The sequence below is a fragment of the Drosophila simulans genome, chromosome 2L, assembly GCF_016746395.2.
Source record: "Drosophila simulans strain w501 chromosome 2L, Prin_Dsim_3.1, whole genome shotgun sequence".
Taxonomy (NCBI): domain Eukaryota; kingdom Metazoa; phylum Arthropoda; class Insecta; order Diptera; family Drosophilidae; genus Drosophila; species Drosophila simulans.
In genome coordinates this window covers 13,175,138-13,198,944 of record NC_052520.2, presented here as the reverse complement: position 1 = coordinate 13,198,944, position 23,807 = coordinate 13,175,138, and the positions used below count along the sequence as shown (strand labels likewise).

The 23,807-nt window shown below is 41.8% G+C and overlaps 2 protein-coding genes across 6 annotated transcripts; one reads left to right on the top strand and one right to left on the bottom strand.

Annotated features, from left to right (window-relative positions):
- Positions 1-314: 314 nt before the first annotated feature.
- Positions 315-5,575, top strand: LOC6732193. Of its 5 annotated transcripts, none has more exons than XM_039294601.2 (9): positions 315-475; positions 811-1,350; positions 1,588-1,707; positions 2,015-2,102; positions 2,204-2,613; positions 2,764-3,467; positions 3,530-3,700; positions 3,764-3,917; positions 3,980-5,575. In XM_039294601.2, exons 2-9 carry the CDS (start codon positions 1,009-1,011, stop codon positions 4,517-4,519), a joined length of 2,529 nt encoding a protein of 842 aa, XP_039150535.1. In that variant the 5' UTR covers positions 315-475; positions 811-1,008; the 3' UTR covers positions 4,520-5,575. The 5 variants fall into 5 exon arrangements, with proteins under 5 accessions (XP_039150535.1, XP_044779192.1, XP_039150536.1 ...); XM_044923257.1 differs by having other exon boundaries at positions 710-1,350; XM_039294602.2 differs by having other exon boundaries at positions 315-519; positions 1,020-1,350.
- A 3,012-nt stretch (positions 5,576-8,587) lies between these two features.
- On the bottom strand, positions 8,588-9,761 carry LOC6732192. The gene has a single exon (XM_002079285.4). The coding sequence runs from the start codon at positions 9,723-9,725 to the stop codon at positions 8,730-8,732; it is 996 nt and encodes a 331-aa protein (XP_002079321.1). The 5' UTR covers positions 9,726-9,761; the 3' UTR covers positions 8,588-8,729.
- Positions 9,762-23,807: the final 14,046 nt, after the last annotated feature.

The following is a 23,807-nucleotide window of genomic DNA, read 5'->3' as shown; positions in this document are numbered from 1 at the left end:
AAATACACATTTAGAAAATTGTTTTAAATATTCAGTTTGAAAGGTACGTTAACGAACACACAACTTTAGATGACCAATTTAGATATTTTAGGCATACTTTTTATTAAAGAATCGTTAAACAATATTTAATAAAATAGATTTCGGTTAAAAAATATCTTCCTGCATTAAAAAGTATTTGAAAATTAGCTTTTAAATGCATTTTCTTAAATTTTAGTGCAAAAATAATAAATAATATATAATATCTGACAGCAAATTTTGCGAATATCTGGCAATGTTCGATATCATCTGTTGGCATTCAATGTCCTGTGCGCATGTCCTTCGCCTTGAGCTACTCAGCTGTGCCGCATTGTTTTCCTGCTGTTGTCGACGCGAGTAAAAATGTTGTATAAAATGCCAAAAATAAATAACTAAACAAATCAAATCAATATTTACAATGAATATAGTTTAATACAATCCGAGTGTATTACGATAATTGGTAAAGAATCAAAGTTACTTGCCAATAAAATTTGCATTGAAAAGGTGATAACCAAAGTGATTACATTCACTATGTGAAAATAATATAAAAGAATCGCTTGAAACAAAAATCGGCTGAATAAAGTATTATACGGATGTATAATTGGCATTTTTGAAGACTCTAGCTTCTTTATAGAAAATAATTGAAGCCAATCTTTGCACAGATTTTATTGATTTTTCCTTTCCAATTGGCCAGCAAGGAAAAGTGTCCTGAGAGCGCAATCTCCGTTTGCTCACGGCTTTTCCTTTCCGCTCTCTGAAAAGAGCCGCTCTCCATTTCCCATTTGTTTTGCTCAGCTTCTTCGCAAATAAACAATTCGAAAACCTCAAAATGCCTAAAGCTTGCCCATAATATGGAAATTGAATAGCACTAAGTTGGAAAAGCGATAACATAGCGATGAAAAACTGCACATGAGTGTTCAAAAATTTAACGAAACATAGGGAAAAGTATCGCCCTGAGACCGAAATCTAATCCCCCGCTCCCTGCACTCCAACATGCTGAATAGCCGGAGCCCCCCCCAGTACAAGCAGCAATCGCCGGGGGGCTCCGTCGGCTCCGCCAGCTCCGCGTCCCAGCTGCTGGGCCACTACCAATCCGCCTACGGACAGCAGGTTCACTCGCACGCCTGCTATCAGCACCAATTGCAGCAGCAGCAGCAGCAACTGCAGCCGCATCAGCAGAAGCAGCAGCACCATCACCACCACGGATCCCGGACATCCCTCACGCCCACCATGAAGCGGGGCAAGAAGCAGTGGGGCACCAGGGAAAGATCCGGCATGAGCTTCCTCATCGTCATCACCTTCTTCGCCGTCTTTGGACTAATTATTCTAACCGAGGTAAGTCCATTAATATTGACCAAAAAGAATTTCAAAATGATTTGTTATAAACAAATGATTTTGAAATTATGACATTGAATGGAATTAAATTGCATGGTTCATAAAGAGTTAGCTGGAAATGATTAACATCTTCAAGTTGCAAGTGTAAATTTGCCCAGCAATTTTAATCAAAACGGCGAAAGCCACTTGAAATTCAAATTTACCAAAGGACTTTCCTCCGCCTTCCTTTTCGCGCAGGTCTTCATGATCGACGAGCGCACCCACAGCGGCATGTTGGCCATGAGGGCGGGCGTCGGTGGCGGTGCCAGCCTGGGCGGACGGATGGGCGACTCCATGCCGGATTATGATAATGTTAAGGTAAGTTGGACTATGCAAATTGGACCACAGACGGCTTAGTGGCCAACTCGTTCATTGGGGCTAAAGAAAAAAGCGGTGGGAACATCAAAATGTGCTATTGGACAGGCTGAAGAAAAGAAAAGAATGACTAACCAATGAAGTTTGTTACTTAATTTATAAACTAGCAAACTATCTTATTTAATTCCTGTTCCTAAAACATTTCTAATTCGAATCAAATTTCTTCACTTACTTACCTAATAAATAGTTAAAGGTTGCCCTTCATTTTACAATTCATTTAATTCCATTGCTAAATAAATTGTTATTGCAGGACGATTACGATCTATTGGATGCCAGCATTTTGAGTGATAATAAATTAGGATTTGTACAGCTGCGCGACAATAAATTGAAAATTCAAGGTAAGAATCCCAGCACAAAAGGCTGTGCGAAAAAGAAGATGGTTGCGACAATGGGACATTACGTATACGCCGCATGTCTCATGCATTTTCCAATTTCACAGAAGCCGCAGGCGCCGATGGCCAGCGCCTGGCCGGAATGCTTCTCAATGGCGGTGGCGGTGGTGGTGGAGCCGGAGCGTTTGGCGTCAATGTACCGCTCATACCCTGGGGCCAGGTGCTGCCGGACAAGGTGGAGGAGACCCTGCCCCATTTCCCGTTTGGCACACGGCCCACCGATGGAGCCTGGCAGGTTGTCAACGGCACCCGCTTTAAGTTCTTTGTCTACTCCGCCTACTTCGACCGTCGCGAAGGAACACGCCTGGTGCGAGTGGTGGGCGCCACTAAGACCCGGGGCCCGGAGCGGGTGTGGTGTCGATTCTGGTACGGACCGAGTCCTGGCAATGGCACCGATGCGAGCTCCACCTCGGCACGTGCCAAGTACTCCTCGGCCACTGTGATGGCTCGCGTCAAGGTGAGCCCTTCAATTTATTCCGCACTTTCCACACGTCCGCACAGAAATTCAATTGATATTGTTGCACTGATAATCGTGCAATGAAATACAAAAGAATCGAGTCCGAATATAGATATATATTGTTATACAAATATAAATTGATTATTCTAGATTATTCGTGAGAATTGGAATCTGAAATACAGCGCCTGTTTCATCCTGTGTCCGGTACGAACTCCACCGCTGGCAGTTCCTCATTTCGTGAGCGTGGTATCCCGTCTGCGTGCTCCGCCTGGTAATTTGCTGACTCTGCGGAACACCGACCAGGATGCGGACTTTGCGGCGAGCAGAGCGCCTAATTCGAGTGCCAAGAGAGGATCGCCAGTGGGTCATCCTCCGCCGAGTGGCGATAACATACCCGATCGCATAGCCGTCTGCGTGAAACCTTTGCACTTCAACTACGACCAGGCACTGTATCTGATGGAGTACTTGGAGTTCTATGCACTACTGGGTGTGTCCCACTTCACCTTCTACAACCACACCTTGGGACCACACGCCTCCTGCGTCCTGGATAACTATCAACGGGGTCTGGTGCCCGGAAATCTGACCGCCCACGATTTGGAGCCACTGACACCAGCGGAGGCAGCCAACAATGCCACGCCCCGTGTTCTAAGGACACAATATCAACGACCCACAGTCAGCATCCTGCCGTGGAATCTGCGCATGCGCAGCCAGAAGGAGATTCGAACCGAAGGACTCTTTGCAGCCCTAAACGACTGCCTCTACCGCACCATGTATCGCTACAAGTATCTGGCCCTGGTGGATTTGGACGAGTTCATTGTGCCACGCTACTCGGATACGTTGAATGAACTCATTGGGTAAGTACATAAGCATGATATTTACTCAATTTGTTATATATTTTTATATTTGATATATATAGATCACTTAATCAGCGCTTTCGCAATCGCAACACAGGAGCCTATTCCTTCCAGAACGCCTTTTACTATCTTCAGTTTGCGGATGACAGCCTGGCTAGTTCTGGAATAGAGGGTGGTAATGACCAACTGGCCAGAGTCCGAGCCAATCTAGTCACTCAACGTAAAACACGGAGGTAAGTTTACTTTTAAAAGGGAAGCAACAAGGATTTTATATACTATTCACTATACGACTTCAGGCGCTATAAACTGCATCCTCAGAAGCAGCGATCCAAGTACATCTGTAAACCGGAGGCAGTTGTCGAGGCGGGCAACCACTTTGTGTGGGAATTCGCACCTGGCAAGGGATCCCTCAACGTGCCGCCAAAGGAGGCCATCCTGCAGCATTATCGGGTCAGTATATAAGCTAAAGTTTCCAAAAAATACTTATTTTATAAATTTATTATCCTCTGTAGGTCTGTGAATTCGGTGGCAACGACTGCATCAAGGCTCCTTCGATTGTAGATCGCACTACCACAAAGTATGTGAATCGCTTGGTCCAGCGCGTGGATGCAGTGTATCGCCATCTTCGTCAGCGTTGCGATCTTCCAGCTTTGCCACCGTTGCTCAAGACCAAGGAGAATCCACAGGAAAAGCCCCTAGAAATGACCAAGGAGAAAGCCAAGGAAAATACTAATGATAAGACTAAAGAGAAGCACCAGGAAAAGCCCAAGGAAAATCCGAAATTGCTGGAGCCAAAGAGAAAATTGGGTGCAACAACGAATGAGAGTTTAATCAAAGGAGTGGCCACTGCCACAGCCACAACAACGACGAAGGCAACAACGAAGGGAACGGCAACGAAGCAGCAGCAATCCATCCCGGTCACCGCACCCACAAGGACCACGACGACACCCAAGCAATTGATTCCATCGGCCAATGTTCGCAAGAAACGGAAGCTGATTGTCTTCGAGATCAATGACTTGGGCGTGCCCGTGGCCAGGGTGGAGTACCAATGAGATAGGGACATTGTTGGAAACATTTAAATTGGGGCATTTGGTTCATTTATGTGCCAATTAGTTTGAGAATTTAGTTGGTTGTGTTCCGGTGCGGTTTTTCAACTTCATTTGGTCATCATCCAAATGCTCAACACAGTAACTGACCCTAAGAATTTAAGTATCTTCATTTGCTCACACTAGGAATAAAAGGAACGCACTTTCGAATCGAAGCAATAACACATGATTGTAGCAATATGATCTCAAGCCAATGATATCAGCGAAAATCAAGTAGGTTGTTCCAAAAAAAATATATTTTGAATTCCTTTACATAATGTTCAAGTCCTATTTTCACTTATCTACATTTTGAATCAAATATTTAGTTGATATATTTTCCGATGAAACAAGGGATGAGAGACTTAAGAAATACTTAAAAAATGCTAGATAGAAGCAACTACGAAATTATTATAATCACTAATCACTGTTTGGTTGTTCTCTTTAATTTGGAAAATATGCTTTCCCGATTTTGGTAGTCCTAATGCAAAATTATTCCTAAACAAAATTCAGTAAATTCCTAATGCGAAATTCATATGTAATCTAAGCCATTGTTTCGTGTTGTAGAGTAAGCAATAAGGTATACAAGAATGAAATTAAGGCGATGCATGCAGCAAAACAATGAATATGTATCGATATTTTGCCAGCGAACTGTTAGTGCAACATTACCAATTAGTAAGGCAGAAGCTCCTTCGAGATATGCGCTTAGCCTATATATTAGTGGGCTAAAAAAAGCTTGGGACATATTTACAGGTCCTTGTCTTTTGGCTTGTGCATGAGGCAGAAACGCAAAATGATAAGTTTAGTATTATCACGAAACTGAATCGAATTTCCAATGCTTCGAAATGTGTAAACTTTTTGTTTGGCTTAGCGCACAAAAAGTGTAATCATTAAGTAAATAATAAACAGAAATCAGAAAACAGATTTAGTGGTCTTTAGGTATTAAGAGGCAATTTCAGATACTAAAGAAATCTATTCAAACACATGAAGTCAATAAAATTGCAAGTAAGCAAACTAAGATAGAAAGACTGCGTTTAATTTCAGCAAATATTTATTCTCAAGTGGTTCATTCAGTGCCCCTCGCAAAGTCATAAAGGGGAAATCGTACACGTGTTATACAGGGCGTATGAGTTATAAATGTAATTTACCCAGCTGTATGTTAGTTATGTATACGGGGCGTATGAGCTATAAATGAGAATCACAAAGATGTATGCTAGTTTAACGGAGGTATAATTTGAATATTATAGGGAATCTGTTATATTTGATATAAAACAACACATTTCTACCGAGAAATATAACAGCATTAAAGTTTATAAACGCTGTACTACGCGTTCTGTGTCCTTTTCAATTAACTGTTATACAAAAGCACAAAAGTTCACTTCTATAGCAGTTGAGCTTGTACTTTCAGTGTTATACTGTTCGTTATTATTGTTATACAACTATTTATGTTTATAGCAGCTGGGGAGGTCCTTTAAGGGGAATTCACTCAGTTCATTTGTATCATTTGTTAGTAGGGGAGGTGCTATGAGTGCAAGTTGGTTTTGTTTTAGCCTCTCTATATTATTTTGCACCTGTTGGGTCATGCAGCCGCCAAAACTGTGCAGTAGACTAATTTCATACTTGTTAATATTTAAGCCAAATTATCAGTAGCATGCCCATAGTGCAAACCGCTGCTCTCGCGTGCATTTATCTGTACGGCGCTCATTCCTTTGTTGTTGTTAGCTACCTACGCTAAGCTTGGGCGCAGCATTCTCGGCTGCCTGCCCGCCAGTTGCAATTTCTTCGCGTTTCGGAAAAGACCAACCTTACCATTGTCGCTATCGTAAATTATCGCTATTTCGGAAAATAAAACTGTCGTAATAAAACAAACTTTCTTGTGGTTTATTATTCGCAACAGCTATTGAAAAAGCTCAATAGCTAAACATTTGGTGACCCCGACGTGATTGTGTTAATTTGCATGCAGTAATTAATGCACTTATCCCTGTTATAAATAAATATAAATACATTAAATCGCAATCGGTTGGACAAGTGAGTGGAGATTTCGGTGATAGTGGCTGTGTTTAAGCTAGCTAGCATTGCATATATACATACATTGCTACATATATCGTTGCGTGCATTGACCCCGCTTGCATTTTCGGCATCTATTTTGTGCTCATCTTCCCGCTGAACCGAATCAAAGGCGATTTGTTGCTATGCCCGCTGAAGGTGAAAAAAACAGGGTGACCTTTTTAAAGCGCAAAACCAATGCGCTGTTCAGCAGGTTGCAGAGGCTACAAACGTCGCTGTCTATAGAGACGCTAAGCGGATACGACGAATTCACTCTTACGGTGAGGCTGGAGCAGATTGATGAGCTGCAAAGTGCCTTCAATGTTCTGCATACAGAACTGGAGGAATTGGACTTCGACGAAATTGGCAGTGAAATGAGCGAGTCTTTCTTTGAATTCATCGTTGAATTCAAGGCTAGGGTGCGCGCGGAAATAGCCAAACGCAATGTGCATTTCGCGCCGCACTCAACGCTTGCGGAAGGTATTGTGCCCCACCAGTGTAGTGGTCCTCAAACGCAGCCGCGGCCGAGGCCGATGCCGTTGCCGCCTGTGCAGCTGCCAACGTTTGGCGGCGGCTACGCAAACTGGGCGGATTTTCACTCCGTGTTCACGAGCATAATCGACAGCGATCCGGACCTCTCCAACGTTGAGAAATTCCAACATCTGCGGTTGGTGCAGCGCGCGCATTTATGGGAGGACCTGCAGTCCCTAAAAACGCTGGGAAGAGTTTCCTCGTCTAGTCCCATATCATCACTCTCGCCGTTCCTGGATCAATTCGGACTTCTTAGAGTTGGCGGTCGCCTCCGGAATTCGTCGTTGGACTTTGATGGCCGCCACCCGAATAACTGCCACATCTCGGCAGTTATTAACTCCAGACCTTTAGTTCCCATTTCAGAGAACCCTGCCGATCTAGATGTCCTCACTCCGGCGCATTTTCTCAATGGTGGTCCGCCTTCGTCGTTTGACGAGCCAGATATAACGGGCCTAAACTATAATCGGCTTGACTCTTGGCAGCGCATCTCCTTTCTTCAGCATATATTTTGGTCGCGATGGAAGGAAGAGTACTTGACGTTGCTCCAGCAGCGTTCCAAGTGGCGCACCCCAAAGCCTGGCGCAGCCGTGGACAACGTCGTTCTTGTTAAGGACGAGAATCTACCCCCAATGAGATGGCCTTTGGCGAGAGCCATGCAGTTGATTCCTGGCAGAGACGGCGTCGCTCGAGTTGCAGAATTGAGGACCGCGTCTGGAGTAATAAGACGGGCAGTGAACAAGCTGTGTCTGCTCCCCCTTAAGGACTCTGTTGGAACACAAGCTTCCAACGGGGGGAGGATGTTGGGTCATGCAGCCGCCAAAACTGTGCAGTAGACTAATTTCATACTTGTTAATATTTAAGCCAAATTATCAGTAGCATGCCCATAGTGCAAACCGCTGCTCTCGCGTGCATTTATCTGTACGGCGCTCATTCCTTTGTTGTTGTTAGCTACCTACGCTAAGCTTGGGCGCAGCATTCTCGGCTGCCTGCCCGCCAGTTGCAATTTCTTCGCGTTTCGGAAAAGACCAACCTTACCATTGTCGCTATCGTAAATTATCGCTATTTCGGAAAATAAAACTGTCGTAATAAAACAAACTTTCTTGTGGTTTATTATTCGCAACAGCTATTGAAAAAGCTCAATAGCTAAACAGCACCCTTATTTAATTTACATAAAAAGGTAGAATCGAATGCACTTAAATATTTAATCTACTAAAGCTTCATGTCTTTAAATTGCCACGCCTTGTGCCTTACCTGAATAACTGATTGTGACAAAGTCGAAAGCATGAGCAAACACAAAAAATGTGCTGCTCCATTGATGAAGTTAATCGGTATCTGGGTGCTAAGTTTTATCTTGTAGAGGAATTTTTGAAGTATTGCTTAAAGGTAAGAAATCATTTTAGAAACTTGGCGTTGTTCATTAAGAAACACCATTGATAAACGAAGAAGGAAAACACTTTCAAATTTAGTTGCATTAGAGTAATTTATTTTGCTGCTTCTACCCGACACCTAAAAGAACTATACGTTCTTGTAAACATTTCCACGAGGATTCGTCGTCATTGTTGGAGTTGTCATATTCATTGCTGGATGACTCCTCGGAATCCGTCTAACTTATGGTGGTCGCTTCCTCATTCTGCTGCTCCTGGTACTGCCTAATGATCTCATCCAGCTTGAGCTCCACGCTGGGCTTCTCCAGCTCGTGATCAGCCAGGGTCTGGCCCACACATCCGTTGGCATTCAGGCCGATGGCCAGTAGTCGGATGCCCTGAAGCTTCAGGGTGAGCAGATCCGCGGGAGCCGAGTCGAGTGCGCGTAGCGCCGTATTGATGCCATTGCGGCAGGACCGGTAGTTGAGGTTGGACTGGACGCAGAGCTCGACCTGGGCCGTCAGTTTGTTGGTGGCATTGTGGTACTTTACGATGGCCTCTTGGACATTTTGCTCATACGTAGCTTGCTGCACTTGCAACTCCTCCAGGCAGCTGTGCAGATATCCGGAATAGCGGGAGACCAGCTCATCCATGATCTCCTCGGCCTCCTCGTTGCCAACACCATTCGTCAGCTCATCCACTCGGTTTAATTGGTCGTCAGTCCACAGGCTCCACTTCACCTGGATTATGGCGGAATACTCCAGTTTCTTCTCGTCTAACTGATCATTGAGGTTATTCACGGCCACTTCCAGATCATTTACGACGGCAGTGACGGTCTGCAGTGTGGCGAGGGCATCCTTAAGAGCCTTTTGCTGCAGGATGTTTCTCACCAGACCAACCTGCTGATGCACTATGTCGATGCTAGCCTGCAGAGTCACGAAAAAGTCGACGATTGCCTCGGAGGCGGCTCTATGAACTGCATCCGCGATTTTGTGGGCAAACTCTACGGTTTCGTGGGTGTACTGGGCGGAGGAGTTCCTTATGCTGTCCAGGAACTCACCAGCAATGGCCGTGCCATTCCTGGTGGCATTCACGAACCCACTGATGATGTGGTGGCCAGTCTGGTTTATGGAGTCGAAGATTTCATCCAAGAATGGCAGATGCGGTGTGGCAACAACGCAGCTAGCGCTGATGGCCAGGGCGAGCAGGAGAACGGCTGACTTGGTCGAATGCATCGTCGGTCAAGGGATAGCCTAATCATTCCGCAACCTGGCACCACCTTTTATATATCTCGGCTACGTGCGCTTGGGCAAATACGTTCGCTGACTATTTCAATATTGGAGCAGGCCGGCATTTTATTAAATTAGTTAATATTTAATCAGCCGCTTTCCATAATGAGCGAATAGCGAATGCATGCTGGTTGGATAACTTTTCGAAGAAAGCTCTCTGCACTTGGGTGCAATTTAAAAAAAAATATGGTATAGTGTACTCTCAGTGTTGTGGACACAATGATTTTCTTTATTCAAACACAGCATTATTTTTTTAATCACCGCAAAATACAGTACTCAATAAATAATTCACAAAGAACGCGAATTTAAATATAGTAAAACTTTTGCCTTGCATTTTCTTAATATTCACTCGCTTAAAGCATGCTTATAATAAAAGCCCTTGGCTTAAACTATGAAAATAAATCAAATAAGTCAATTTCGCGTGCATTAAAACCGAAGGCTCTTTATGCGGGTTATAGCCCCACCCTACCCATTTGCACAAGGACAAAGGTTAAACTCTGCTTTAATTTTGAAATTTATATGCCTGCGAGACAAAGGAGCGCATGTTTACGCTCAGGTTAAACCCTTTTGTGGCGAACTTTATGCATAACTAACCGAACGAGCTGGGAGGTCCTTTTTGGGGGGCGTGGCAGGACGTGCGCATAATAATTGTCTTTAGCATGCCTTTATTATGACTTTAATTGTCGCTTGACAAACGTTGACACACAACGACATGAAATGCTCGCCAGGTATATGAATAAGTATATACATTTAGTGATATGGAAAGGAGCTGGCATTGTGGGTGGTGAGGTGGTGATAGGGTGGTGATGTGGCGAGGCCTTGAGCGACATGCACTATGAACATTTTATTAGTCTGCTGTTAGTTTTGTTTAATTATGCTGTCATTAACTTTGTCGCACAGCCACACGCCTAACTGCAAAACAAAAGCTTACATGTCTCAACGCAATTATAGCCGGAGTGGCCAACAAAGTGCTCCATGGACAAGGACAATGGGTTGGCGGAGCGATTCCCGCAGTCTTCTGGTTGCCATTTTTCCCAGCTATTTTTACACCCATCCACTCAACACCCCAGTCTGCTCAATGCACAGACATTTAATTTTGCATTTTCCACTAATTGGCTTGCATACTTGCCATATTCTCGCTTCGCTTAATTAATTTAATTAGAAATATGTTTCAGCTCAAAAGAAATTCAAACCTCAAAACCGTTTCAATAGCATTCAGTTCCGTTTAGCTTATGATAATGATGTCGCAATTGCAATTACCTGTTTAAAAAAAGAGGTCGGGTCGGGTCGTATGGGCAGTAACTTGCCTTTGGCGGATCACGCTCATCATCGGCTTCATTTGGAGGACATCATGTGTGGTGTGGGGGAGTCTGCTCCATTTAGGGAAAGCAATTCATGTGGGGCATTCGAGAGGCATGAGCTTAAATGCTTGCTCAAATAAGTAGATGTAAGTGGGATTACTTCACAAATATCACTTGACCTTAATATAATATTATTGTCTTAAGTATTTTATTAGAATGGGGTGCATACAAAACAGTATCGCAACAACTAGACTTTAATAGTTATTTTTACTTTTTTTAATAGTTATTCTTTGAGCACTTAAATATAATAACAATGATTTATTGAAATAAAATATGTTTGTGAAAAAAGATGACTTAAAGAAGGGTATCCATTCAGCACATGGCCATGCCATAACCTTTCCTTTATGCTTTTCTGCTGACCTCGGCAACCTCCATGAATGCCAGCAGGCTGTGGACCAAGGAGCATGAAGGAAAATGGAAAGGACCAGGATCAGGAGGATGCCTGAAACGATTCCATGCCGTTGCAATCGCGGCCATTAAGTCATTTTGTTTCCTGTAACATTTCCGGTATCTTTTTAGCGTCGTCGCCGCTTCGAGTATGGCGCTCTGGCAACTGCTGGAGGGGATTGGGGTAGGTAGGTAGGGCGGCGGATGGCTCCAAGTGCTGCTGATTGGGGGTGCGGCCACTGGTTCTGGGTGGTGGCGGTGTGGCAACAAATGCTTTTAAAGTAGATGATGGCGTCGGCTGGCGGGTCAATTTATTGCTTACCAAATGTGCTGCTGGCCCGGGTCCGAATGCAACTGAAACGCTCCAAATTGCAGCACGTAAAGTGTGCTCTGAAATTAACTTGGCCCCCTTTCAGGCCTGCCTCCGATAAGGAGAAATAATATAAATAAAAAATAAAAAATATGGGAAATAATGGCTGCATTAATGATGGCCATCGAGCTTTAGGGGCCTGCAAAATGTATTGCAGTTTCAGCGAAAAGTCGATGATAAAAGTGCGTTAATTCGTTTTTGCACATGTGAGATTAAAATAATCCGAACAATCATCTCACGGTTATTTTTTTGAGCAATTATCTTAATATATGTTAAATATATCAATATTTTCTTCAGCTAGTTCGGACATTTTTATATTATTTTCCCAATTCCGTGCACTTGCTTTACTTACAGAGCACAATAAATATAACTTTTCATGAAAATCAGAATGAAATACATAAAAGCACTGAGTGCACTTGCATATTTTCCTAAAATACCATTGCTCTAAGTGAGTGCAACGAGTGGAAAATTTTCGAGCGCATTATTTTGCATATGCAGGCGACCATGATGAGGGCCGTTTGGCTAAATCCTTTAGGACAAACAAATACGTATACTTAACGCGCACAGCATTGCTCATACGCAGCGTGGCCCGACCAAAAGAAGCAGTGCGAGAATAGGAGCTACCGTAGAAGGTTGCCCACTGTGTCCCGTGGCGCACATAGCAGCAGATTTAGTGCGCCAGCTTTTATCTTGTCGCGCTCCTGGACGCTTTGGGGATCAGGTGGTGGCGCCAGGTGGCAGCGCGGTGTAGTCCACCGGAGTACATTTGTACATTTGTACAGTTGTTCAGAGGCGAGTGTACAAGTATGCGAGCATATGAGGTGAGGCCGCGCGCACTCCCGGCTCCAACTGTAAACGTATCTCTGGCCATATCTGCTCCTCCGTATCGCTCGGCGCAATCCCATCAGCCCTGGCTAAATGTATAACAGCAGTCACTTAGCGCAGTGCCATCCAGCCATCCTGCCATTCTGCAATCCAAACCACCAACCTACGAGCTGGGCAACATTGTATCTGTATGTGCGGTCGTTACTTCATTGGCACAATCCCCAGACTCGAAAATGCTCGCCCCTGCTGCCTTCATTGTTTTGCTGTGCATTTTATTTTATACATATAAAGCCTGCACTCTTTTTTTGCCACGTATTTTCTTTTAATGCGCTGCGGATTTGCTGTGAAATATATGCAAAGTGGGAGGTGGCCTGGGTGGCATATATTCCAGCATATATCCCAGCATCCCCGCCCACCTGGGCCACCCAACTGGTCTCTCTATCTACCGTCTCCCAGTTGGCCCAGCACTCTTATGCTAATTAAGTTTATGCTAATTTAACTTATTGCCACTAAGTTGGCCCACATATGCGGCCAGCCGCAGGAGCCATCACTTTATTCACCTGCCTTCAGCCGAGGCAAATTTCGGCAAGCGATCTGCTGACACAAAAGCTGGGAGTAAATTAATTCGTTAAATAAGAGGGAAATGTAGCTAATTTATATATTTAAAAGTAACTGTAATCATGTTGCTACTCCAAGCGGGGCTTTTGGGGAGCTGCACACTTAGTTTATTTATTTATATTACTTAATTAATTGAAACGAGATATATATTTTAGGTCACTTATTCTATCAACACATCCTACTGATTTTGGACATATTATTAGTTGCATATGCTTAGTATTTGTTTATTTATAGAACTATAATATAATGTTAATTATAGCAAGGTGTAAATTGATTACATACATGGCGTTTGAACTATATATAAATATTTTCTATAATTAAACGATGTATGCATGTATTACAAATTAAATATTCAAATTGAAATTATTTATTGAATGTGTATTGTGAAGTAATTTTCGGGTGAGCTCCGAACACATTTCCCCCCGCAAAAGTGAAAACCTTCCGTTTGCCAACGTTTTCTGCTGAACTTATTGTCTGATTTTTATGTAAATTGCATTTAAAGCAATAAATCTGTTTTAATCAGCCCACGAGTCCAGGCAGCTGAGCCGACGTGGTTGTCGAGTCTGCAGGACCTCCGATAGGCCTGCAAACATGCATGTGGGCGTCTGTGTGCGTGCATCCTTCGAATCCTTTGGATGTGGGTGAGCCCGCCTCTGTGTGTGACAAAAGCAAACGCATGGAGTGTGTGCGTGGGGATTTATTATTAAAAAATCTGCCCGATATATGATTTTCCCCGTAGGCCCAACGCGACTATTGAAATTCGTTCATTAAATTGCAGAAAATGGAAAGTTGTACACCACACACAGGCAAGACAAGTCGATCGATAATGTCGTTCGTAAGACAATGATATAATAATAAGAAATTCAAATTATTCACAATACTCGAAGGTATCTATACATTCAAAAGCAAGTGAAGTTTCTCAGTTTATTAGCTCGTAATTTAAATGAAACCCTACCTTCAGTAGAAACCAATACTGTAATGGCTGGTAAAAAGGATATTTTAATATTGTATAAAAATGACTTAATTGTCTTGCTGTGTGCAGAATACCTATCACAGCATTTAGAATCGATAGATAGCAAAATGTTGTGGCAAATTTTCCATATCTACTTGCTAAATATGTGGCAGCATCGTATAAATGGCTTATTTACCTACCAAAATATTCGACTATCAAACGGACGTGGTGGACATGGACACGGAATGGTGGCAAACTATTCTCAGAATGGAGACCCATGAAAGCCGCTAATTAAATTAGCAAGCGCAGACAACTGCGTTGGCATTTAATTGTGCTGAATAAATCAACGCAGCTAACGCAAAACAAAGCAGCCAGAAAGCAGCCAAAAACAACGCCTGGCCCAAACTATTTGGCCCCAAAAATATAATCAAACTTTGTCCGAGCCAAATTATTTGGCCCATGTAAAATGATTCAGCTCGCACCGGAAAAACACCAGACTCCCCAAAAATTTTGTAGCTGGTAAACGGCTTTGGATGGCAAAAACGAAAAGTTAGAGGCAATTATGTTGACATGCCAAATGTCCTGGCGGAGGATCCGAATTTTAGTTGAACTACACTAAATCATATGAATTTTTGCCTCATGCTCTGCATTTGCTGTCAATCGAATCATGTGAGCTTTTGAATAATTGGTTTTACGGATTAAAATTAATCAACCAAAAATTTTGATAAGTCGATGATTGTGATTGAATTTTAAAGGATTTAAGTAAGGTCAGCAACGGTTCAGTTTTCGGCTGCCCAACTCCATGATTGTTATTATATTTTTGGTTTGGAAATAGCCAGTTTGTTGGTTTTTTTGCCTGGCTATTTTGCGTGTTTTTCGCGTTGTTAGTTTGCTTTAGTTTCGCACTGCGTTATTTCACTTTGAATTTCGCGTAGATCTAAACAAGTTTTTATAGCGACATTTGTATACCCTAGCAAAAAATATCCTTATATATCAAAAAATTTTTAACATTTTTGAAACGCCTGCTTTAATATACAATCAGTAATTTAAAAATGAAGAAGTGTGAATATCTATGTAGTACTTATTTATATTTATATTAAATATATAGTAATTTAATTACATGCTTCCGTTTTGGAAGTAAGCCCACAATTTTGTTTATTTTTCGTTTTGGCCACGGTGTTTTTGAAAGTTTTCGAGGGTTATAGTTGAAATGTTTCATTAGTTATGTGTTGTAGCTTTTCTACCTTTTTGTTATTTTTGCATTTGTTGTTATGTGGCCTCGAATATTTTTTGCTGACATGCCAAACTTTTTGCGTCAATAAATTTGTTATATTTTTGGCCACCCACCCACTTATTTATCAGACAAGGTAATTACATGAATATGCATTTATTATTGTTCAAAATTTTGTGTTTGTCCACATTTTGATGGTTAGATTGGGGATACGAGGTTTACATATTTGTTGATTAGAAATACCCGACCTTGATAGGAAATTAAACACGAATTTGAGCCTTATGATCAATATACATTTTATACCCTTTCTACTTGGGGATTTTAGTTCAACCTTTAGATCATTTAAACGTAAATGCATTATAGCGCAGCTTTTAATACCCGCTTTATACAGAGCTTCACATTGTCATAGATCATTATTAGGAAAAATAATAAAGTCACCCGAAGAGAATTTATCAAAATCATAAATCATTGCAAATTGCTACAATTTTTTATTCACCTTCTGCCATGTATGCACTTCATTGTGCTGCATTGTACGCGTGTGTGTGAGCGCCATAATTTTCCAACACGTGCAAGTGTTAGTGCGCGAAAACTGAAAATGCAAGCTGTTATGCAGATACGGTATGGAAAATGCGTGGAGTGCAAAATCATCTACTCAACTCTGTTTTTGAGTTTAGTTGCAAAGGAAGAGGTCCTTTTTCTGCTCAACACTGAGTGAACTGCACAAAAGGTGCTCAAGTGCTAACATTGAGCCAAAAATTCCGCTCTTTCGTTAAATTAAGAGAAAAAGAGTGTAAATGTTAAGAAATTCTGACATGAGTTTAAGTTGAGCTACATTGTTAATTGAGTGGAGTTTTAATTTAATGTAGGGTTTTACTCGAAATATATACGTTGAAACTACTAAGTTTTATTTATTTCAAAATATCAAACTTAAGACATTTACTTGAAACAATTTAGCAACATTTTACCTTAATTATAAATGTACTTCAAGAAACAATTAAGACTTCTCCAACCAGCTCTGCACTATACTTCAGTATTGCGCTTGCCGCACTGTAATCAGTTTAAATAATGTGAAATTATCGTCAGGATTTATAGACCGAAGTCGCTTTAATTGATCAATATGCGAGTACGAATGGAGGGGGCCCATTGACCATTGACTAACGCACTGGATGGATCTCAAAAGAGCCGGCAAGCAAACAATCGAACAAAATGAAGCCGTAAATACATTTGGCATCGGACGATGGCCACTTGAAACGCGCAATGGTCTCGGCCGATTCGCTTTGTGATGACGACTTTTTAATTAAAATAAAAATGCAATCCACACATTCCACGGACGATGATGATGCTGACGAGGATGGTGATGGTGATGGGAATGGTGCTGGTTCTGGTGGTCGTCGAGCGGTTCGGCCGGCTTGAAATCACGACAACAATAAAAATTAAGTTAAAGCGCGATTTAAATGGCATCATGTTGGCCGGAATGGGAAGAGGCATGAAATGAATGCGCATAAGTTTGATGCAATTCACACGAACACGTACATGTTCCCTGCCAGACAGACAGTCATATTTTATACTGGCCACGCAATAAACAATTGAATATAAATAAGGGTATAATTATTTCTTTTCGCTTTGCTTTAATAGGCTTATGAAATATTTTAATTAGTGGCCATAGAGTCATATGTTGAGTAAGTTAGATGAGCTGCCATAGTCAATAACATTTTATTGAGTACGAATTATTATTCAGATTATTGATTGCTACTACTTATTGCAAAGGTGACTGACTAATTGTATGTCTAACACGACTTTAAAAGCTTTTACAAGCGAGCTTTAAGTCCTGCAGCTCCTTTTTATACACAGTTGTGTCATTGAGGATTTCAACTTAATTGTTTGCATAGTTCTAGACAGCTTCATTAAAGTGAGTTTAAGGGATCCTTCAAGTTCTAGCTATCAAGCGGAATGCGGAATTCCAAGGCAACGAAGCAAGATTAAAGCATTTAATCATGTTGATTACCAAGATTGTTCAGTCGCTGGCCATTCAAAAGTGGCAGAAGGACTCCTGCCTCATTCATTGAGTCGTCAAGTACAAGTGCATTTGCATCGAAATTGATTGCACCGAAAACTGTCGATACGGTAAAATTGGCAATTTCAGTTGCCCTACTGCATTGTGTTGCCCCCATTGTGGGCGTGGCAACGATGGGCGTCGATTTCTGAGCCAAATGGAGCCGCATGCTGCATCAACAGTTTGTTGATTAAAAGTGCGTTGGGCCAGAATTGAGAGCATGCATCCTTTTCGGCGTTAATGCCACCAGAAATCATCAGTTATTAACCAATAGCGTTGGGCTTAATTTTGTTGTTGCAAGTTACTCAGTATGAAAGCTACTAAATATACCTGTTTTAAAGAAAACTAAAATCATTTAAAGAATAAAAACAGAACCTATGCAGATACCTCGATACCTCATTTGAAAAGCCTATTTTGTATTAAAGGCATAACGACGAGTATGGCATGTGAAAATAATTGCATTAAAATGCATACTGCACCAAGTGATAAATCAAAGCAGCTCGATTAAAATAGTCCGATTAACCAATGGATTATATTTGCCTGGCTGTTGTGGCAGGATTTTGACAGATGGCGGAGAAAAAAGCAACCACAAGCTCCATCGGCAGGACCTCCTTCTCATTCGCGGCCCATCCTCACTAGCATTCGACTGCAGATGAAAGTGCAGCCGTGGGTCAGTCGGCGGGTAATTAGTTTTTGGCGTGTTGTGGGGCAATTTTTGAAAATTTCTTATTTAATGCGCCTGCCGGGAGTTTCGGGAAATTGGTGGGTGGTGTGTGGGTGGATTGTGGGTGTTACTGGCGCGGTTGGTTTTGAAGCCTGCCAAAATCGTGGCGCCTAATTGCGAGCAATCATATTTTGTTTGCCAAGAGCTGCTTGAGCGAAGTGGTGCGGCTGCCATCGGTGGATTTTTGGGTGGCGGTGGTTCGCTGTTTCGCTGTCTGTCGGTGGGTGGGATGCGATGCAATCAGGTCGCTCTGTCAGTGGCAGGACTGCACGTCCTGCTCGTACTGTTCGTCCTGCACGTCCTGCTAATGTTTGCATGTGCACTCCCACGCTCACACAGTCTTTGGCGTCGGCGGCGGCTCATCTCCTCGCCTAGGCAAATCAATCAATTTAAAAGCAATTGCTGTTAATGTGCAACGTTTGTTTGGCAGCTGTCAAAAATTTGCACACACGCTTCAGGGTCGGAGCAGGCGGTACCCCCAAAGTCCTTGAGACCGTGGTCTATTAGTTCGAGGCCAACTGATTCGGCGATGTCTGCTTCTTTGGGGTCAATCGTTTGCCGCCCGCCACTGTGCGCTTTGATTGATGATCAAAGCTGCCATAATTGGCGGGAACTAGTCCGTGTGCCGTAGATATCGGGTTGTATATATAGATTGGCGTAGACATATATACATGTACATATCAATATGCAGGAATATATGTATCTTTGAGCAAATTGCTGCCTACTTGTCTGCGGAAAGCGATTGACAGTGCGGCTCAGTGCCTGCAGACTGATTGATGTTTGCCGTCGACTAAGATGATTGCAATGATGAACCATCATGCCTCAGTCTGATCAAAATTAAGTGAGAAAAGGCTTGAACAAATCAAAGAAAAAATATTTCAAGATTTAAACAATTTGATTGTATATGCGTGCCACATATTTCTCTTCTTTAAGATTTAATATTTAAATATTTAATATTATTTATATCGAAAGAGCGTAAGACAGGACTTAAAGAATGCTTTAAAATGTGTAAAGAAATATTAAATATATGTGCTCGTAAAAAAGAACAATAAAAGATTATTTAAATATATATATTAAATAAGCAGGGGATTAGAATAGAGTACATGTTTCGCTTAAATTATTATTTATCCTAACTGGCAGAAACAATGGATGTAAAAAGGTGCTAGGCAGTGCAAAAAAAAGGGAATAATATTGTGTGAAAAACGGATATAGCCTGTCCTGGATGGCAGCGATTCGTGGGGAGCAGGCGACACATTTGCATTTTACAAACAATCGAAAAAGTAGTTAAAGTTTTTGCCGGGGCGTATGTGCAACACGTTTTTATCTTTTTTTTTCGCCACTCGTCGTCGCATAAGCAACGGTTGAACGCGGTGGCAGGAAGGTTTTTGGCTTTGGCTTGTGTTTGGCATATTACACTCAATGTCAGTTGCTGCACCGACACACACACACACACCTGCCCGCTACCTGTGCCCGTACCTGTCCACGTGTCAAGGGTCTTCGCTTGCTTCGCTTTTTGTTCTTCCGCAGCCAGGAGTGAGTGCAGTACACACGGCGTATACATCATATGGCCATGCATCCTGCTTTTTGCCCCGCTACCAATTTTTGGCGCAGCGCTCTCTCTGCTAAACTTTCGCTGGCGTTCTCGTTTTCCATGGACAGACCATGTCTGAGTTGACACATTTCTTTGATGTTCCAGTTGCAGGTGCCGCTCCTGCCGCACAACTGACTTAGCGGATTTCGTAATGAGATGTTTTTCGTGCAGGTGGATTTGCCAAGTATTCAGTTTCAGCATCAAGATAAGCTTAAAGGTGAGTTCTAGTGATGCATGCTTCAAAGTATACAAACTTGGATTGAAATCTACTCGTAAAGCATTGCTATTCTATGAGTTAATAAAATGCTTCGCAGGTTTTTATATCTACCTTCAAGGATTACAAGTTACTTATAAGAATGAATAAAAGTTAGAATATCCCAGTTATTCATGCCAGTCATTAAGTTAAACTTCCTAGAAGCGCAAAGTACATAAATAATATTCTCAGTTCGAATCCAACGCCCTTTTGATTCACCACAAGACTTATCGTCTTAAACAATTTTTCACTGGCAAAACAGAAACCCCAAGATCGAAATGCAAATCGTTCATTACTTGGGCTATCAATAACTGATTTACATTCCCGCCAAATCTGCGCAAAATAAGCTGCGAAACAGCGGGCCCGGCCATGTCGCTCCTCCTGGGGATTCAGAATGCGAGATGGGATGGGATTCAGATGGAGATGGTATGGGTGTTCCCCGAACTGAATGCGGATGCGGACGCATTGCAAACAATGGCAACAAAATATGCTGCTGCGCTTAAATGAAATGCCAACAAAACCAAACAGTTAAATCGCTTGGGCAAGGGCTGCAGTCGGAATGCGAGAGAGTTCGGTTGGATGCAATGAGATGGGATGGGATGGGGTGTGCTGGGTGGGGATGGGATGGGATGGGTAAATGGGTCGGATGAGGATGGTCGGGAATTGCTGGGGCCTGGACTGTTGGACTGACGTTGGCCTCCGGGCGCGACTTGAAAAGCAGCTTCATTTTAGCGTATAATTGAGCGAGCACAAAATATGCGACAAGCGACTGAAGCCAGAGGGCGGTCGATGGCACAAAAATGTGGGCGTGGCCCCAGCCCCAAAATCAGAAACAGGAACTTTGCGTGTGAAGCTGAGAAGCAACGGATAACACAGATTCTGCGGAAGTATGAAATTTTACTATTACTTTGTCGCAGCAAATAGAGCGGAAGTCAGTCAACGAATGCAATACCAAGTTCAGGCGACTTGATTGTGTCTTTGACTCGAAGAAATGGGCGGAGGATGGGTGATGGGGGATGCGGATGCGGTTTCCAGAATAACTGGAGGGCAGGGTGCGTCTGGGTGGAAATCAATGCAAGTTGCTGATGCCACTTTCGCAGTGGTAACTTATTCTTAGCGATTTTGCAGCTTATGTGGGAAATATTTGTGGCATAAACAACTTTACACATATCTGTGCGGCATCCTTTAAATTTGAACTTGGAATCCATGCTGAAATTTTCAAACTACGTGGGAAAAAGTTTGAGCTAGTTATCTAATAGAAACCATATCCAATACTAAAGAATAAATTGGTTAATAAAAACAATTTCAACAAATATAGAGGCTATTATAATAAGTATTATAGGATGACTGTTAAAGAATTGTAATAGTTGTTCTTCTCTACATGCAAAGAATTTTACAACTTGCGTTTATAGATCTATTTAAAATAGTTAAGTAATGTATTAAGTAGATTTACCGAATAAATATAAGACAACTTTTTTGCAATATATCCCATTGACTTGTGCGCTAGTCATTAGTTGAATTCAAGTGACTAAATCTGTGTTCACTATGGGTTTTCCATGTTATATTTACATGTTATGAGTGGAGTGGTAAGTATTCAGCTTAATAGTTAATTAGTGACATCTGGGCAGACGTTAATTGTTCTCGACGTTCTGTGAATTCAGTTGGCTGTGCGAAGCTCTGGCATAATTGTTTATCGAGACCCAATGGTCGCGCAAGGACATTGAGCTACGAATTTGGCTTTGCCTCCAGCGCAGCTCCCTTCTGGGCGAAGGATCCACAGCCACGCATCCTTGGAGCCTGCTACACACACACATACACACAGATATGTGCACATAAATTGCTGCATGCCAACAGGCGCTTTAAGGCATTCGAGCATGGCGTGCTGCGGTTTGGAGCCTCAATTGCATAGCAATCTGGGGCCTGTGTGTCTAACGTTTTGTTGATTGATGGTTAACCAGAAAATCAATATCACTATGCTAATGAGACTGGCATAAATGTACAAACATATGTAGCACTTAAGAAAGTTGCAGGGCATTGGTAATGAACTCTGCCGGCAATTAGCCAAAGAACTTCAGTTGACTCAAGCGAAATGCCAGCGAAATATTGAGTGCTTAAAGCAGCAAGTTATTTACCAACTAGCTAAGCTTTAGACTATGTCAAAATTAACATTTCTAAAGCAAGAGAGAACGTTATGGTTGTACACCTCGACTATCAGATACCCATTACTCTGTCAGTGAAAAATTAATACGATAATTTAGTAAAATTTAAAACCTCTTGCGAAGCGTAAAGTGCAATCAAATGGTTTAATTGGTTCGGTGATTTATTGAAATGCTCATTTCAGTATGTGATGTCATTGGCGCGTAATATTTCGACCTCTTTCCCGGTCAATGGGTGCAAATGCATTTATGCGCACCCATTCCCATCAAATCCTAGCAAATTGTCCGGTTTGACAATTGCCTGCCAGACTGCTAATTTAATTAGATTTTAATATATAATTATAAACTTGTATTCGTGCCGTGTAATTATCCAACTTTTTTTTGCGTGCGCCTTTCTGTTTGGGCGCATCACTCCAGCTGGCTAATTACAAAACGTTTCGAATTCCGCCGCTTTAGTCGCATTTGTCTATTAATAATAAATTTCTCATTCCAATTTAGAGTTGCGTGCATTTGGCCGCTTCATTAAATGCATTGGCAATCGGCAGTTAAATGCATTAGCTACGTTTGTCCACAGAACAAATTACATAGCCAACCATCTCAGAGTTTATCAACGAATGTATTAAATTTTATTAAACCAATGCTGAAACCAAAGTCAATTAGAGTGACAATGGTGTAACTTACAGCGCATATATATTTATATTTAATTTATAGTTAAGCGGCTTTGCACCTTAATCGGCGCTGACAGTTGACAACCGCTTGTCAATTATGGCATGAATACTCGTATATGAAACTCCATCGTACATATGTACATATATTACGAATATGTACATATATGTACCTACGGCTGGTCGGTTTTCACTGCTGAGCTGTTGTGGGCATTTTAATTATTTTGACATTTCGCCATTAGCTGTAAAACATAATTAACTACCGCAAACACAATTTAAATGTGAATGAAAAAAAAAAAAGAATTGGCAAGCTTCAATTGACGTCGAACTTATCTTGCGGCGCACAGAAAAAATTATGGCTTTACTGTTTATTAAAATTTCATAAGCGGTTTAAACGGAAAAATAAATAATATGTCGAAAAAATTGTAATATATAAAAAAAATATATTCTGGTGCTATTTATTGTATTTTCTTGCATTCTAAATATTAAACAAATGTATTAAATGTATGTAAATAATCAAAACAAGGTATGCCCCTTTTAAAGAACTGTAGAAGTTTTGAAACATTTGTAGCCTTATTGCAAAATAAATATTTTACGTGTAAACACATTTTTGTTTGTTTATCGAAATAAAAACTCAGCTGGACATTTCCGAGCACCAATTTCATTTCGGTTTTCTGTTTTTCATTTGACAAATGCAGAAATTGTTCACATTAATGTGTTGTCACAGCGGTGGGTGTTCGTGAATATGTGTAAGTATATAGATTGATATATTTATCAATTAATTGAGTATTATGGAATTAAATTAATATTTGGCTTGTTGTCACCCGTGGACATAAACGGAT

Coding starts and splice junctions, on each gene's coding strand:
- LOC6732193 (XM_039294601.2), top strand. CDS start 1,009: ATGCTGAATAGCCGGAGCCCCCCCCAGTACAAGCAGCAATCGCCGGGG. Junction 2,614..2,763: donor CTGTGATGGCTCGCGTCAAG/GTGAGCCCTTCA, acceptor TGATTATTCTAG/ATTATTCGTGAGAATTGGAA. Junction 3,701..3,763: donor ACTCAACGTAAAACACGGAG/GTAAGTTTACTT, acceptor ATACGACTTCAG/GCGCTATAAACTGCATCCTC.
- LOC6732192 (XM_002079285.4), bottom strand. CDS start 9,725: ATGCATTCGACCAAGTCAGCCGTTCTCCTGCTCGCCCTGGCCATCAGC.